Source organism: Pan paniscus, chromosome 20 (assembly GCF_029289425.2).
Source record: "Pan paniscus chromosome 20, NHGRI_mPanPan1-v2.0_pri, whole genome shotgun sequence".
Taxonomy (NCBI): domain Eukaryota; kingdom Metazoa; phylum Chordata; class Mammalia; order Primates; family Hominidae; genus Pan; species Pan paniscus.
The window spans coordinates 22,079,382-22,095,670 of record NC_073269.2 but is presented as its reverse complement, the minus strand read 5'-3'; the positions used below and the strand labels follow the sequence as shown (position 1 = coordinate 22,095,670).

Sequence of the window (16,289 nt, the reverse complement as noted above, 5' to 3'; positions counted from 1 at the left end):
TCCTGGCAGAGCAGAGCTAACTCATAGACAGTGTGCCCCAAATCGGCCTTTTATATATATATATATATATATATATATATATATATATATATATATTTATATAGAAAGAGAGAGAGAGAGAGAGGCTGTGTTGCCCAGGCTGGAGGGCATGATCATGGCTCACTGTGGCCTCGACCTCCTTCCTAGCCTCAATTGATCCTCCCACCTCAGCCTCCCAAATAGCTGGAACCACAGGTGACACAACGCCTCCCTAATTTTTGTGTTTTTTGTAGAGACGGGATCTCGCTGCGTTGCTCAGGCTGGTCTTGAACTCCCGAGTTCCAGCAATCCACCCGCCTCAGCCTCCCACAGTGCTGGGATTACAGGTGTGATCCCATAATCGTGCTTGGCTTTTTTTTTTTTTTTTTTTTTTGAGAGGAAATGTCCTTATGGGTCCAGGCTGTTTTCCAACTCCTGGACTCAAGCGATCCTCCTGCCTCAGCCTCCTGTCTGGGATGTGTGTATTTTACATTTGGAACATACTGCCAAGTTACTCCTTAGTGAGATTGTACCATTTATGCTCCAAGAGATACAGGGGTTTTCCCACAACCTTGGCAGCACTGGCATGATAACGGATTCCCTCACCTGTACTTTCTTTTCTTTCTTTTTTTTTTTTTTTGAGACGGAGTCTTGCTCTGTCTCCTAGGCTGGAGTGCAGTGGCGCGATCTCGGCTCACTGCAAGCTCCGCCTCCCGGGTTCACACCATTCTCCTGCCTCAGCCTCCCGAGTAGCTGGGACTACAGGCGCCCGCCACCACGCCTGGCTAATTTTTTCTATTTTTTAGTAGAGACGAGGTTTCACCGTATTAGCCAGGATGGTCTTGATCTCCTGACCTCGTGATCCGCCTGCCTCGGCCTCCCAGAGTGCTGGGATTACAGGCGTGAGCCACCGCGCTGGCCCCTCACCTGTACTTTCAAAGTTGAAAATATTGCCTACTAAGGCTAGGCGCGGTGGCTCACGCCTGTAATCCTAACACTTTGAGAGGCCGAGGCGGGCGGATCACGAGGTCAGGAGTTCGAGACCAGCCTGGCCAACATAGTGAAACCCCGTCTCTACTAAAAATATAAAAAATTAGCCAGGTGTGACGGCGGGCGCCTGTAATCCCAGCTACTTGGGAGGCTGAGGCAGGAGAATCGCTTAAACCCGGGAGGCAGAGGTTGCAGTGAGCCAAGATTGCGCCAGTGCACTCCAGCCTGGATGACAGTTGAGAGACTGTCTCAAAAAAAGAAAAAAAAAAAAAAAAGGAAATATTGCCTAGTGTATGAGTGAAAAAATTTAGAGACTATTTCGCTATTTCCTAATTCTTTTCCTGTTATATCCTGCAAATGTTTTTTCTTGTTGATTTTTAGAAGTTCTTCAAATGTCAGCCGGGCAAGGTGGCTTATGCCTGTAATCCCAGCACTCTGGGAGGCCGAGGTGGGTGGACCACTTGAGGTCAGGAGTTCAAGACCAGCCTGGCCAGCATAGTGAAACCCCGTCTCTACTAAAAATACAAAAATTAGCCAGGCATGGTAGCACACACCTGTAATCCCAGCTACTCAGGAGGCTGAGGCAGGCGATCACTTGAAACCGGGAGGCGGAGGTTGCAGTGAGCCACGATTGTGCTGCTGTACCACTCCAGCCTGGGCGACTCCAAAAAAAGTTCTTCAAATGTCAAGAAAATTCGTTTAAGCAGGCAGTGTATCTTTTTTTATTGCTGCTATAAATGGGATGCTTTAATACATTTTAAAGCTATATACATATATAGTATACAAGAAATGAATTTTTAAATATCTATAAGTCTCTTGCTAGCTTAAGGAATTCTTTTATTGAAATATTTTTAGTCACATTGCTTGGGCCTATCATATATACGGTCATATCATCTGCAAATAATTTTGCCTTCTCATTTCTTATTTTTCTTCTTTTCTTATTTTTCAATCTCATTTCTTTCTTTCTTCTTGTTTGTTTTAGAGATGGGGTCTCACCGTGTTGCACAGTCTGGAGTGCAGTGGCACGATCATAGCTCAGTGCAGCATTGAACTCCTGGGCTCAAGTGATCATTTGCCTCAGCCTCCTGAATAATTGGTACTATAGGCACGCACCACCACACCTGGATAATTTTTTTTTTTTTAGACGGAGTCTTGCTCTGTCTCCCAGGCTGGAGTGCAGTGGTGTGATCTCGGCTCACTGCTACCTCTGCCTCCTGGGCCAAGCAATTCTCCTGGCTCAGCCTCTTGAGTAGCTGGGATTACAGGTGCCCGCCACCATGCCTGGCTAATTTTTGTATTTTTAGTAGAGACAGGGTTCTACCATCTTGGCCAGTGTGGCCTGGTGAGCCAACCAGGTGGCCTACACCTGGATAATTTTTAAATTTTTAAATTTTTATTGGTAGAGATGGGGTCTCACTACGTTGCCCAGTCAGGTCTTAAACTCCTAGGCTCAAGCAGTCCTCCTGCTTCAGCCTCCCAAGTAGTTGAGACTAAAGACATGAGCCACCATGCCTGGCATTTTATTTATTCTATTGACAGGGTCTTGCTATTGTTGCCCAGGCTAGTCTCTATCTTCTGGCCTCAAGCAATCCTCCTGCCTCAGCCTTTGAAGTATCTGGGACCACAGGCGTGCACCACCATATTTGGCCCCATTTATTTATTTTTGAGACGAAGTCTTGCTCTTTTGCCCAGGCTGGACTGCAGTGGCGCTATCTTGGCTCACTGCAAGCTCTGCCTCCTGGGTTCACACCATTCTCCTGCCTCAGCCTCCCGAGTAGCTGGGACTACAGGTGCCCGCTACCATGCCCGGCTAATTTTTTTTTTCTATTTTTAGTAGAGACGGGGTTTCACCGTGTTAGCCAGGATGGTCTCGACCTCCTGACCTCTAGATCCACCCACCTCGGCCTCCCAAAGTGCTGGGATTACAGGCGTGAGCCACCGCGCCCAGCCTCTTTTTTTCGTCTAGTTGTGCTGACTACCACCTCAAGACTATGTTACATTATGGAGGCAGGGCGACTGTAAGCATCCTTCCCCATTCCATTCCCCCCGTTTTTTTGTTTTTGTTTTTTCAGATGGAGTCTCATTCTGTTACCCAGGGTGGAGTGTAGTGGTGCGATCTTGGCTCACTGCAACTTCTGCCTCCTGAGTTCAAGTGATTCTCCTGCCTCAGCCTCCTGAGTAGCTGGGATTACAGGTGCGTGCCACCATGCCTGGCTAATTTTTGTATTTTTGTAGAGACCAGGTTTCACCATATTGGTCAGGCCGGTGTCGAACTCCTGAGCTCAAGTGATCTGCCTATCTTGGCCTCCCAAAGTGCTGGGGTTACAGGTGGCTTTAGCCACCGCACCTGGCCTATTCCTCATTTTGATGGCAGAAGTTTTGAGTATTTGCCCATTAAAGTCAATGCTCCCTTTGGCTTGAGATTTTTCAGTGAAGTGAGGAACATGTCCATCTATTTCCTTTCTTTTTAAATTAGGAGACTTTGGCTAATGGAGGCTAAACAGTACAATTTGTCATTTCAGCATCTGTGATTTTGTTTTCTGAGGCATTAATGTAGCTGGCTTTTGTTGTTGTTGTTTGAGACAGGGTCTCGCTCTGTCACCCAGGCAGGAGTGTAGTGGTGTGATCACAGCTCACTGCATCCTCGAACTCCTGGGCGCAAGCCATTCTCCTGTCTCAGCCTTCCAAGTAGCTGGGAGTATTTTTTGTAAAGACAGGGTTTTACCATGTTGCCCAGACTGGCCTTAAACTCCTGAGCTCAAGTGGTCCTCCCACCTCGGCCTCCCACAGTGCTGGCATTACAAGGTGTGAGCCACGGTGCCCTGGCCAACGTGGCTTTCTAATAAGGAATCATCCCTGTGTCTCAGGCATACACTTCCTTTTTTTTTTTTTTTTTTTTTTTGAGTAGGGGTCTTACTCTGTCACCCAGGCTGGAGTGCAGTAGCATGATCACTGCTCACTGTAGCCTCCAGTCCCTGGGCTCAAGGGGTCCTCCTGCCTCAGACTCCCCAGTAGCTAGGATTACAGGCGTGAGTCTCCATGCCTGGCTGTCTCCTTCTTATGATCTTTTTTTTTTTTTTTTTTTTTTTTTGAGATGGAGTCTCGCTCTTGTCGCCCAGGCTGTAGTGCAGTGGCGTGATCTCGGCTCACTGCAACCTCCGCCTCCTGGGTTCAAGCAATTCTCCTGCCTCAGCCTCCCAAGTAGCTGGTATTACAGGTGCCCACCACCATGCCCAGCTAATTTTTTGTACTTTTAGTAGACATGGGTTTTCACCATGTTGGCCAGGCTGGTCTCGAACTCCTGACCTCAGGCGATCCGCCCGCCTCAGCCTCCCAAAGTGCTGGGATTACAGGCATGAGCCACCACGCCTGGCTCTATGTTCTACTTTTTAAAAGCTGCCAGTAGCACTTTTAAAAATCTCTACTTGGGCTGAGCACAGTGGCTCATGCCTGTAATCCCAGCACTTTGTGAGGCCAAGGCAGGAGGATTGCTTGAGGCCTGGAGGTCGAGGCTGCAGTGAGCTATGATTGCACTACTGCACTGTAGCCTGGGCCACAGAGCAAGACCCTGTCTCAAAAACAAAACAAAACATAAAAAACCACACAACCCTACCTAAGGATTTTACACCCACGTCAGTGGGGGTCCACTGGGCACCTCCAAGTGTCCCCACAATGCCGTCATGCTGCCATGGGGCAGACACCCCAAGCCCTCGTCACTGAGCCCCCTCAGTTGCTCTCACAGGCTGTGCCCTGTCTGGAGCTGGTGTGAGAGCAGGGCTCAGGACCCCAGAATTCCTACTCCACGACCCTTTTCAGGACCCCTACCCTAGTACTCACCCAGTTCTCCTTTGAAATGATCAGACTGTGACCTGGGGAGGGCAGGGTCTCCAGTGAGCACTGGGCACGACCCATGTGTGTTTGTCGAGTGACTGTGAGGGATCTGTAGTGTCCCGAGAGCTGAGGCTGCAGTGTGGCTGATTTCTGTCTTTGAACTATTGCCTTTAATTCCAGGGAAGACCTCGTGTTGATGCCCCCTCCTCCAGGCTGAGCTCCTGTCATGGCCCCACTCCTCCCCGACCCTCCAAGCCCCTGTTCTGCCCTTTGGCCTCACCCTGGCCTTACATCGCTGAAGGCACTGTGTTCGGCTATAAGTCTGCCAGTCGGAGGCTCCTAGGGCCTCCTGGGGCTGGGCCTCGTCCATTGTGGGGTAGGCTCCAGAGGAACATGGGCGGAGGGAGCGTTTGATGAGTCACCGACCTGCCAAGACTGACTTTTTCTTTTTAGAATCTTTTTTTTTTTTTGCAATGGAGTCTCGCTCTGTTGCTCAGGTTGGAGTGCAGTACTGGGATCTCAGCTCACTGCAACCTCCACCTCCTGGGTTCAAGTGATTCTCGTGCCTAAGCCTCCCAAGTAGCTGGGACTACAGGCGTGCGCCACCATGCCTGCCTGATTTTTGTATTTTTTGGTAGAGACGGGGTTTCACCATGTTGGCCAGGCTGGTCTTGAACTCCTGGCCTCAAGTGATCCACCTGCCTTGGCCTCCCAAAGTGCTGGGATTCCAGGCGTGAGCCCCCGCATCTGGCCCTGAGGTTCTTCTTCCCCTGCTCATGCACTGTCTGTGGCTCTTCAGGGACCTCCAAAAACCCTCCCATCTCATTGGCCAGCCTGAAAGGCACTGCTAGATGGGGGCAGGGGACAGACGGAAGACAGACAAGGTGGGCGGGGGTCTTTATTTGAGTTTGGGCATGATTCGAATGAAGAGGATCATGCTAATGAAGATGAAGCAGACGATAATGAGCATGGCCCAGAGCAGCCAGTTGACTGACTTCTGCGTGTGCTGCTCCAGACGCTCTGACTCCGTCTTCAGCTTCTCCAGGTTCTGGTCCGCCATTTTCAGTGAGTGTGACAGGGTCTGTGGGGGAGGTGGAAAAGGTGTCAACAGGACTGGGGCCAAGAATGGCCTCTCTCTACTTCCCTGGGACTGGCCTGCACCTCTTGTCGCTTGCTGGTGCTGTGCCCTCTGCTGGGAATGCCATTTTTGCCTTCTATGAAACTCCTATTCATCCCGCAAAGCCCCAGCCACAATGCTCCTGTGCTGGGAAGCCTTCTCTGATGCCCCAGGGCAGAGGCTGGAGAGCTCCCCCAGTCCCCACACCTGGTTGTCCTTCTTGATGACACTTTGGGCGGCCAGCGTATTGGTCTTGAGGCTCCGGGCCAGTCCTAGCATCTCTTCCGCCAGCTTTTCCTGGAGGTTCTGATGTCGCTGCAGGACGAGGTCTAGCTCAGCTGCCGACTGCTTCTCACTCACTGGCTGGGACCCTGCCACTCCACTGATCTCACACACGGGGGGAGGAGGACATGAGAGATGGAGTGGGAAAGGGGAGAAGACCAACACATTTTCTCTTTTTTTGATACAGAGTCTTGTTCTGTCGCCCAGGCTGGAGTGCAATGGCGCGATCTCGGCTCACTGCAACCTCTGCCTCCCAGGTTCAAGCAATTCTCCTGCCTCAGTCTCCTGAGTAGCTGGGATTACAGGCACCTGCCACCATGCACAGCTAATTTTTGTATTTTTAGTAGAGACAGGGTTTCACCATGTTGGTCAGGCTGGTCTCGAACCCCTGACCTCATTATCCACCTGCCTCGGCCTCCCAAAGTGCTGGGATTACAGGTGTGAGCCACCGTGCCCGGCCTTTTTTTTTTTTTTTTTTTTGAGACAGCATCTCGCTCTGTCACCCAGGCTGGAGTGCAATGGCATGATCTCCGCTCACTGTAATCTCCACCTCCCAGGTTCAAGCAGTTCTCCTGCCTCAGCCTCCTGAGTAGCTGGGACTACAGGCGCGTGCCACCATGCCCGGCTAATTTTTTGTATTTTTAGTAGAGACAGGGTTTTGCCATGTTGGCCAGGCTGGTCTGGAACTCCTGGCCTCAGGTGATCTGCCTGCCTCAGCCTCCCAAAGTGTTGGGATTACAGGCGTGAGCCACTGCGCCTGGCCTTTGACTTCTGGGAAGAGCATCCACAGAAGTGGCTTCTGGTTGGTTTAGATCCTTGTGGTAGTGCCTCGGTGGTCCAGGGTTTGGCCACTGCTACCCCGTCCCTGCCGCACCGCCCAATTGCCACTACTGCCCCAGGGCCGCAGACACTCACGTTCTCTTCCTTACGTCCATCTCAGGCTCTGAAAGCAAAACAGGCCAAGCAAAAAAGGCGAGTGTTGGTTTCCCGTTTCCGGCATCCTGAGCATTGCCTGTGCTGGGTCTACTGCTTGGAATGCTGTTTCCTCATCTTGTCTGCTGCCCCGTTGGCTTCTGACCATGCTTGAATACCCCCTCTTCTAGGAGGGTCTCCTTACTCCTGTCTCGGTTCCCTCAGACCCCAGGTCCCTCCCTCCAGCCTAGCCTTGGTCCCATAGGCTGGCAGTGCCTAGCTTTAAAAAATTTATTTATTTGCTTATTTTTGAGACAGAGTCTCTCTCTGTCAACTAGGCTGGAGTGCACTGGCGCAATCTCAGCTCACTGCAACCTCTACCTCCCAGGCTCAAGCAATCATCCTCCCAAGTATGCTGGGATTACAGGTGTGCGTCACCACACCTGGCTAATTTTTTTGCTTTTTTTTTTTTTTTTTTTGAGACGGAGTCTTGCTCTGTCGCCCCCGGCTGGAGTGCAGTGGTGTGATCTCAGCTCATTGCAACCTCCACCTCCTGGGTTCAAGCAATTCTCCTGCCTCAGCCTCCCAAGTAGCTGGGACTACAGACACGTAGCACTGCATCCGGCTGAGTTTTGTATTTTTAGTAGAGACATGGTTTTGTCATGTTGGCCAGGTTGGTCTCAAACTCCTGACCTCAGGTGATCCACCTGCCTCAGCCTCCGAAATTACAGGTGTGAGCCACTGTGCCTAGCTTTGTTTCCTCTCGGGGCCATTTCCTCTGTCCTGGCTCTTCCTCCAGGTGTAATTTGGTGATGCTCCTGTTGGAGTCAGGGCATGGAGTCTCGGCATGGAGGCCCCGGGGCAGCAAGGATACATGTCTTGTCCTAGTCAGCTGGCCCTCAAGTCCTGTTGTGTTCATGGTGACTCACCTGCAGAGTCCTGTGGAAAGAAGTAAGTGGTATGAGGCTGGGTGCAGTGGCTCACTCCCAGCACTTTGGGAGGCCAAGGTGGGCAGATCACCTGAGGTCAGAAGTTCGAGACCAGCCTGGCCAACATAATGAAACTCCATCTCTACTAAAAATAGAAAAAATTAGCCAGGCGTGGTGGGGGTGCCTGTGATCCTAGTGACTTGGGAGGCTGAGGCAGGAGTATCGCTTGAACCTGGGAGGCGGAGGTTGCAGTGAGCCGAGATCGCGCCACCACACTCCAGCCTGGGCAACAAGAGCGAATCTCCATCTCAAAAAAAAAAAAAAGTAAATGCCATGAAGTCACCCCCCTTGTCTTGTTCCCAAACCTGTCCCTTCTGACCTCAACCTCCTCACCTTCAGTCAGGACATGGGGAAATCCCATGACCTCTGAGCCTGTTTCCTCAACCTTAAACTGGTAACGACAACTCATATTTTTTTTTTGAGACGGAGTTTCACTCTTATTGCCCAGGCTGGAGTGCAATGGCTTGATCTCAGCTCACCGCAACCTCTGCCTCCTGGGTTCAAGCGATTCTCCTGCCTCAGCCTCCTGAGTAGCTGGGATTACAGGCGTGAGCCACCATGCCCAGCTAATTTTGTATTTTTAGTAAAGACGGGGTTTCTCCATGTTGGTCAGGCTGGTCTTAACTCCTGACCTCAAATGATCCGCCCGCCTCGGCCTCCCAAAGTGCTGGGATTACAGGCGTGAGCTGCCGCGCCCGGCCACAACAACTCATATTTTAAAAGATTGAGCTGATCCACATAAAGTGCTCAGAAAGGAACTTGTCATCCTCTTTTACGGCTGAAGAAACTTACGTGTCTTGTAAGTTGCAAGCCAGGACTCAAACCCTGCTCTTGGGCCAACTCTGGGGCTTAACCAGACACATTCCATTTTTGCCTTGTACCAAATTCCTATTCATCTAGCAAAGCCTTAGCCACAATGCCCCTCTGTTGAGCAGCCTTGTGTGATGACCCAGGGAAGAGATTGCTGGACCCCCTTAGGGTTCCTGTATCTGACAGTATTGTGGTTCTGGCTGCCTGCAAGCATAGAACCCCTATTCCTGTCCAAGGGATTCCCAGGGACCAGGGAAGGAGCCCTACCGTGCCTAGTAGCTCACTCCGCATCTCGCTGGTGTACCGCGCCCGTGACTGCAGATGCACCGTCTTTGTGGCGGGCACTCGCTCTCTGGCTGTGGTTGGCACACGGCCAGGGGCCAGGAACTGGTTGGCCAGTGCTTTCTCTGAGGAGGAGGTCTGCAGAAATGTGGGAAGATAAGTCACTGGAGGGGCAGGTCCTGGGGACCAAAGTGAGCGGTGATGGGGGCTGAGGGGGCAGGGGCACCCCTTCTCACCAGCTTCTCGGCTTGCAGCATCCCCTTCAGAAAATCCACCTTCCAGGAATATTCATTGATCACCTCAGAGGCCGGTTTGCTGGAAGGCAGGAAGAAGAAAAACAAAACCTGTCCATGGTCCCCAGCTCAGGGAAGGGTCCCAGCTGGGATAGCGGTACTGGGATGTCCCAGTAGCACAGCCACGTGCTGATGTGAAAGCCCTGAGGCTGCCTGCACTCACCTCGCGTGGACCTTCAGGGCCTGCAACATGTCCTCTAGGGCTCCCACGTACTGGGGAGGAAAAGCGGATTGTCACCCGGGGGTCTTTCCCATGTCCTGATCATGGGAGTCGGGGGGGCGGGACCGACAAATGGGAGGGGTCAAGCGTAAAGGAGGCGGGGCCAGTGGGGGAGGGGCGGAGTCCCAGGGACGGGGGCGGAAGCTACAGGTGGACGTGGCGGGACTGACCGGAAAGGGCGCTGCCCGAGAAGCTACTGGGGCCGGGGAGTCGGGCCAGGTGGCTTCCAACCCTAGGAATCACCCCCCGGGAGTCGGGCTCTACGCGGCAGTGCGAGATCCCCTCACCTTCTCCAGGCGCCACTCGTCCGGGTCCCGTTTCTCCGCTGCCATCGCCTCGCAGCGGGATAGCAGCCGCACCAGGTTTAGCTCCAGCCTCGACGCCGCCATTATCGCCCGGCCCTACACCGCCCCTTCCGCCGGCTCCATGTTAAGAGAGGGCGGAAGTGCCTTCAAGTGGCCTTCCGGGCGGATGTTTCCCCCGCGCTCGTTCGCTTGGCCCATCTTTGTTTGGAGCGGAAGTAATATCTTGTTGTGAGGCGGGGCGCTGGGCCGGGCGCGGTGGCTCAGGGCTGTAATGCCAGCATTTTAGGAGGCAGAGGTGGGAAAGGATTGCTTGAGGCCAGCCCGGGCAAGATAGCGCTACGCTATCTCTATTTTAAAAAAGTAGGAGAGGCGCCACCCCATTCTTACTTAGGCGAATCACTTGCTTTTCCTCGAGAGCATGTTAACCCTTCGGGAATGATAGGACGACCGGGGTCTTCTGGTGTCAGACCCGCGTGCAGTGTGCCCTCTTGTTCTGTTTTGCCTGCTCAAAGTACCTCCCCGCACCCCACTCCTACCTGGATTCTTCCCAGTCGGAGCTATTTCACGTCCACACACCCTTCCCGATTTCTGTAGCCTGGGATTCAGGAATCCAAGGCTTCCCCCACCTCAGCAGGGCTCATCTGTATTGTGGTTATGGGTTTCCAGGTCACAGCTCCAGCTCTGATTCCATCCTCGGCCCTGGGAGAGTTTAACTTTTCTGGATCCGTTTCTTCCCCCGGGAAATGGACAGTGTGACAGTACCTGCCTCAAGGGGGATATGAGACAGCTCTGCCCGAGAGTGAGCAAGGTGGGGCTGGGTCCCCCCTAACGCCCAGACCCCCATGGAGAACCCCTTCCCAGCCCACCTCAGTACCTGGAAGCTGAGTACCCCTATGCCTGCAGTGCCTCTCTTCTGGAGTGACAGGATGAGGGTGGGGGCTTCACAGGAACCAGGGCCTGGCATGCAGCCTTCATATTTTCCCACACCTTAGGTCATCTGCACCTTGGTTACACCAGTGGGCCTGATGTCCTTGAAAAATACCATAGACGGCTAGGTGCGGTGGCTCACGCCTGTAATCCCAGCACTTAGGGAGGCTGAGGCAGATGGATCACCTGAGGTCAGGAGTTTGAGACCAGCCTGGCCAACATAGTGAAACCCCATCTCTACTAAAAATACATAAATTAGCCGGGCGTGATGGTGGGTGCCTGTAATCCCAGCTACTTGGGAGGCCGAGGCAGGAGAATTGCTTGAACCCAGGAGGTGGACGTTGCAGTGAGCCGAGATTGTGCCACTGCACTCCAGCTTGGGCAACAAAGCAAGACTCCATCTCAAAAAAAAAAAAAAAAAAAAAAAAAAAAGGAAAATACCATGGAGGGCCAGGTGCGGTGGCTCACGCCTGTAATCCCAGCACTTTGGGAGAGTGAGGTGGGTGGATCACTGGAGGTCAGGAGTTTGGACAGCAGCCTGGCCAACATGGTGAAACCCTGTCTCTATCAAAAAACACAAAAATTAGCTGGGCTTGGTTGTGCGTGCCTGTAATCCCAGCTACTCGGGAGGCTGAGGCAGGAGAATCGCTTGAACCCGAGAGGTGGAGGCTGCAGTGGGCCGAGATCGCGCCAGTGCACTCCAGCCTGGGTGACAGAGCGAGACCGTGTTTCAAGAAAAAAACCCACAACAAACCATGGAGACCAAACCCAGGGCCCATCAAAGGGGCCTCTAGAGGCTGGCAGGGCAGAGTCTAAATCCCAGCCATGCCCCTCCCAGCTGTGTGGCCTTGGAGAAGCCCCTCAACCTCTGGCATGTGCTGTCTGAACTTGGGTTCTTCACGGCGCCCCAACCAATACCAGCCAGCCAGTTCCCACGACTCCCATCCGATGGCACCCTGGGAGCCCATCTGTTCCTGTCCTGCTGGGCCCACCAGGAACTGGCCACCTCCGCTGGATGGGTGACTGCTGCAGCTGACATTTAGGCTCCAGAGGCTGGGCACTGAATCAGGGAGGCCAGAGAGGGCTGCCAGGACAGCAGGCGCTCCTGGCCAAGTGAGGCTCTGCTGGGAGCTCCCTGTTTGCTGGAGGATCAAGACAGGTCTTTGAGGACAGTGTTCCACCCATATTCTGCACCCTTCTTGGCTGAGGCCACAGGGCAGACCCCCACCCACCGGCCCTGTTCTTCCAAGCCTGATCCCATATGAGCAGGCGTCCCATGCACACACTTCTCAGGCACTTTTTATTTCACGCTGTGCGGGGGCCCCTTGTCCCAGATTTGGAGCCACATGTCCAGGTGTCTGGGGGAGTGGGCCAAGCCTGAGAGAGGAGGGCCCTGCTCCAGAGATCCCCAGGTTGTCCCTGTTGACCTATAGGGAGGTCTGACTTCAGGCGTTGCCCTCCTGACCCGTGAGCAGTCCTGAGTCGCCGGCTCCTATTCTGTCACACGGGGTGGGTAGTGCCAAAACCAGCCTCCTGCAGCCCTTGGCGTCCGGAAGAGTGACAGCCACATTCAAGTCTCCCTGGCACGTGAGGTCCATGGTGCCCCTGACTCATGTCCTGGCTCCAGCCAATAGCCTAGACCCCCATGGAAGGTTCCAGCACGTCCTCAAATGCACATTGGCCAGGTGGCTGCCCCCCGGAGACATGTGTCAGAGAGGCACGGGTCAGGTGACCCAAGTGTCCAAAACTCTCATGGAGGGTCCCAGCCCATTGGCCACCCCAAGCCAACCACAGCAGGGGTCTGAGCCTCAGACGCGCAGTGGCCTGGTAGCTTCTGCTCTGACAGCTCACGTCCAGGTTATAAGGGAGACGGGCAGCGTTAATAGAAAACTTTGTACATACACATATAAAAAACCATTTGGTCTTCCATTAAGGCTGTTACAGTTTAAAGTTACGTAAACCACGTACAAAGAAACAGTTAAACGTACAAAAAGGGGAGTGGGGAGATGTGAGGCCGCAGGTGGAGATGTGGTGCTCCCCACAGGTGCGTCCATGATTTGGGGGCTGCGCGCGAGGGGGCCTGGCTCCAGCCGGCCTCTCCCTGCCTTGACTCTGCACTTGGGGCCGGTGCCCACCTCACGTCACTCTTGAGCTTTTGATTCTGGATCCTTCTCTGAGGGCCGAACACTAGCTCTGCAGCTCTGGCGCCCAGCTCCAGTGCAGGGGCCGTCCTCGGACATGCAGACTTTGTCAGCTGTGGCCCTCAGCCATTGGTCTGGCCCGAGGCGGGGGGCAGGCAGTACGTTGGGGGATCCGAGTACCTCCGCTTGGCCCCAGGTGGCTGGCCATCCTCTTCTAGGGGCTCCAGGGCGCCCTGCACTGGCAGGTCTGCCCCGGGCGTGATGTACACGGAATGTATCTGGTCGGGGCGGCGGGCAGGTGGCTCCCGGCGCCGCACTGGGGCAGTCGCCTCCTGGGCACCCGGTGCCCAGCGAGGCAGGTGGGAGGGCAGGCCTGGTGGGAGCTTGATGTTGGCGGTGGGCATGATGGGGGTCCGCCGGGGGGTCTTCACTCTGACCGTTACGAAGGACGACGGCCTTCGTCGTGGAGGGGCGGCCACGGTGGGGAGGGGGCTCGGGGCGGGCGCGCCGGGGCAAGGGAGAGCAGGCGCAGGGGGCCCTTTTGAGAGACAGATGGCAGGGTTACTGCAGCTTCAGGGCCGGCAGCCGGAGGACCCTCGCCCTGGGGCCTGCTGGGATGGATGGGAAGGAGAAAAGCAGACGCTACCTTAATACTGACCTTCCGAGGCCCCCCGCCCGGCCCGCTCCTCCAGCAGGCTCTCGGTGCTGGCCGACGTCTCCGAGTCCAGGTTCTCCTCGTCCGAGCCCCTTGGGTCCAGCTCCGGCAGCCGGTAGGTGATGTCCTCCCTGGAGGAAAAAGGGTAGTGGTGTCCAAGGCCACCCCACCGGAAGTGCCGGGCCAGTGTGGAACAGAGCAGGCTGTGCTGCTCCTAGATGTAACTCCGTGTCCCCAACCTCCCCCCACCCCAAGCAGGAGGATTGCCTGAGCCCAGGAGTTTGAACCCAGCCTGGGCAACATAGGCGGACCCTGTTCTACAAAAAGTAAAAAAAATTAGCCAGGCGTGGTGGTGTGCACCACCTGTGGTGTCAGCTACTGGGGAGGCTGAGGTGGGAGGACCCCGTGAGCCTAGGGGATTGTGGCTGCAGTGAACCGTGATCGCACCACTGCAATCCAGCCTGGGTGACAGAGAAAGACCCTGTCTCAGAAATAAAGGCCGAGTGCGGTGGCTCACGCCTGTAATCCCAACGCTTTGGGAGGCCAAGGTGGGTGGATCACTTGAGGTCAGGAGTTCAAGACCAGCCTGGCCAATGTGGTGAAACCCTGTCTCTATTAAAAACACAAAATTAGCAGGGCATGGTGGTGGGCACCTGTAATCCCAGCTACTCGGAGGCTGAGGCAGAGAATCGCTTGAACCCGGGAGATGGAGGTTGCAGTGAGCCGAGATAGCACCACTGCACTCCAGCTGGGCGACAGAGCGAGACGCCGTCTCAAAAAAAAAAAAAAAAAAAAAAAAGTGTTGTTTGCCCAGTGTTAGGGATGACAGGACCAAACCTGGCGAGGTCAAGCGGACCACCAGGGATGGAACCTGCACTCCAGCTTGCCCTAAACATGAAGGACTGAGGGAGGGGACCGAGCCACTTGCTTCTCCTCCTTGATGGACTGGATCCGTTCAATGAGAATCTCCTTTTCCCGGTCCTCATCGCCGCCGGCTGCCTCCTCCTCCAGCAGCACCTCCAGCTCCTCCTCCTGGCTGTCCCGGGTCTTGGGGCTCTTGTTCTGAAACAAAGAAGCAAGGGGTCCCACTGACATCTCCGAGCGGGCGAGGTTACTGCCGGAGGTGTGAGCAGATCCCAGGAGGTTAGTTGTGATGTGAGTGTGCTGGGCTCTTAGTGAGACTTCTCTAGGAATCCCATGGGACAGAGTGGTGGTCATGTGGCTGATTAGTCGTCCTGAGCACAGAAGGTCAGCAGGCAAGGGGCCTCCCCAGCATGCACTTCCGGAAGGTTAGGACAGGCTCTGTCTATCCTACGAGGGGTCCAGGGCCCCAGGGAACCCCAGCATGCACTGCACCGGGAGACATGCACCGCGGGCCCACCGAACGCGTACATACCAGGACCCCCTCATAGGGAGACGAAAACCCCAGTTTGAGAGGCCATGGCTGGGAGAGAGATGAACACAGGGTGACCACACGGGCCAAGACAGACACAGGCATGAGCTGGGGATACATCCAATGACCGGTACCAAGATAGGGGGTCCCTGGTTCCCACAGGAGCCCAGAGCCCGTTCCCCACTAACACACCCCTGCACTGTGGGGCTGATTCTTCTGCTATGGGAACATTTCCCCGTGGGTAGGGCCCAGGTCAGAAGGGACAAGGCTGGACTGATGACCTGAACCATCAGCAAGCAGGAAGCTGGTCCCCCTACCTGCCCCACCTAGAGGAACATAATTGGAGTGAGGCTGAGCGAGGACCATCGTCTTTCGTTCAAGGCAGTAAGTCTGCCCCTACCTGCAGGGCCTGGTGGCCCCAGCCAGGCTGGTTGTGGCCAAGGGTGTGGTAGGAGTGGGCGGGGAACTGGGAAGGGAGGCCCCGCCCTGCTACCCGAGACCACACCCACTACCACACCCATCCTCGGCATGGGAGGTCCTGCCCACCCAAGGCCCCGCCCACCAAGACCCCACTCACCAGCCTTCCCAGCAACAAAGCCACGCCCAAGGCCCTGCCCAGCACCAGGCTCCGCCCCACCAAAGAGGTCCCGCCCCCACGATCACAGGTACTCACAGCATTTTGTCGCAGGAGCGAAAGCCTGCGGAAGGCGATACTCTCTGCAGCCTCCAGTTGGCTGATCTCCTCCATCTTCACTTTGTATTTCCTCATCTGCTCCTTGATCAGCATCTCCACGCACCTACAGAGAAGGCCCACGGGAGGAAGTGCCTCAGTTACCGCCCCGGGGACGTCTGAGGTCCAGGGAGATGCTAGCTGGTGCCTGGGGGGCAGTGGTTGAGGCTCAGAGACCAAGCAGTGCCTGGGACACGGCTGTGCCAGCTCCCATGCAGTGTGACCTTCGGCAGCTCACTCTACCTCTTTGAGCCTGTCTCCTGTCTGCACGCCTCCTTGTTTGAAGGAGGGTCAGAGTGAACTGAACCCCTTAGTCACCAGTAGGGTGGGAATTATCCTGCCTCGCAGAGAAGTACAAGCTGCTGGGCAGTTTGTCCCAGGGGCAATAGGCAGA

General features: G+C 54.7%; 2 protein-coding genes across 4 annotated transcripts in view; both read right to left on the bottom strand.

Moving 5' to 3' along the window:
* Positions 1–5,721: 5,721 nt before the first annotated feature.
* Positions 5,722–10,570, bottom strand: USE1 (unconventional SNARE in the ER 1). Its single transcript, XM_003817817.6, has 8 exons — positions 10,032–10,570; positions 9,688–9,737; positions 9,468–9,546; positions 9,217–9,369; positions 8,080–8,089; positions 7,154–7,181; positions 6,164–6,338; positions 5,722–5,920 (listed from the first exon to the last, which is right to left on the bottom strand). Exons 1-8 carry the CDS (start codon positions 10,131–10,133, stop codon positions 5,738–5,740), a joined length of 780 nt encoding a protein of 259 aa, XP_003817865.1. The 5' UTR covers positions 10,134–10,570; the 3' UTR covers positions 5,722–5,737.
* A 375-nt stretch (positions 10,571–10,945) lies between these two features.
* The window catches only part of MYO9B (myosin IXB), a 139,036-nt gene continuing 133,692 nt past the window's right edge, over positions 10,946–16,289 (bottom strand). Inside the window, exons 36-40 of one of the 3 annotated variants that reach the window (XM_063599999.1) lie at positions 15,839–15,962; positions 15,169–15,216; positions 14,697–14,834; positions 13,776–13,899; positions 10,946–11,079 (exon numbers count right to left, since the gene is read on the bottom strand). In XM_063599999.1, the coding sequence (XP_063456069.1) occupies positions 11,021–11,079; positions 13,776–13,899; positions 14,697–14,834; positions 15,169–15,216; positions 15,839–15,962 (493 nt within the window). In that variant the 3' untranslated portion in view covers positions 10,946–11,020. Of the gene's footprint in view, positions 11,080–12,262; positions 13,656–13,763; positions 13,900–14,696; positions 14,835–15,168; positions 15,217–15,838; positions 15,963–16,289 lie in introns of those variants that run through there. The other 2 variants (XM_063599998.1, XM_063600000.1) reach the window with 2 other exon arrangements.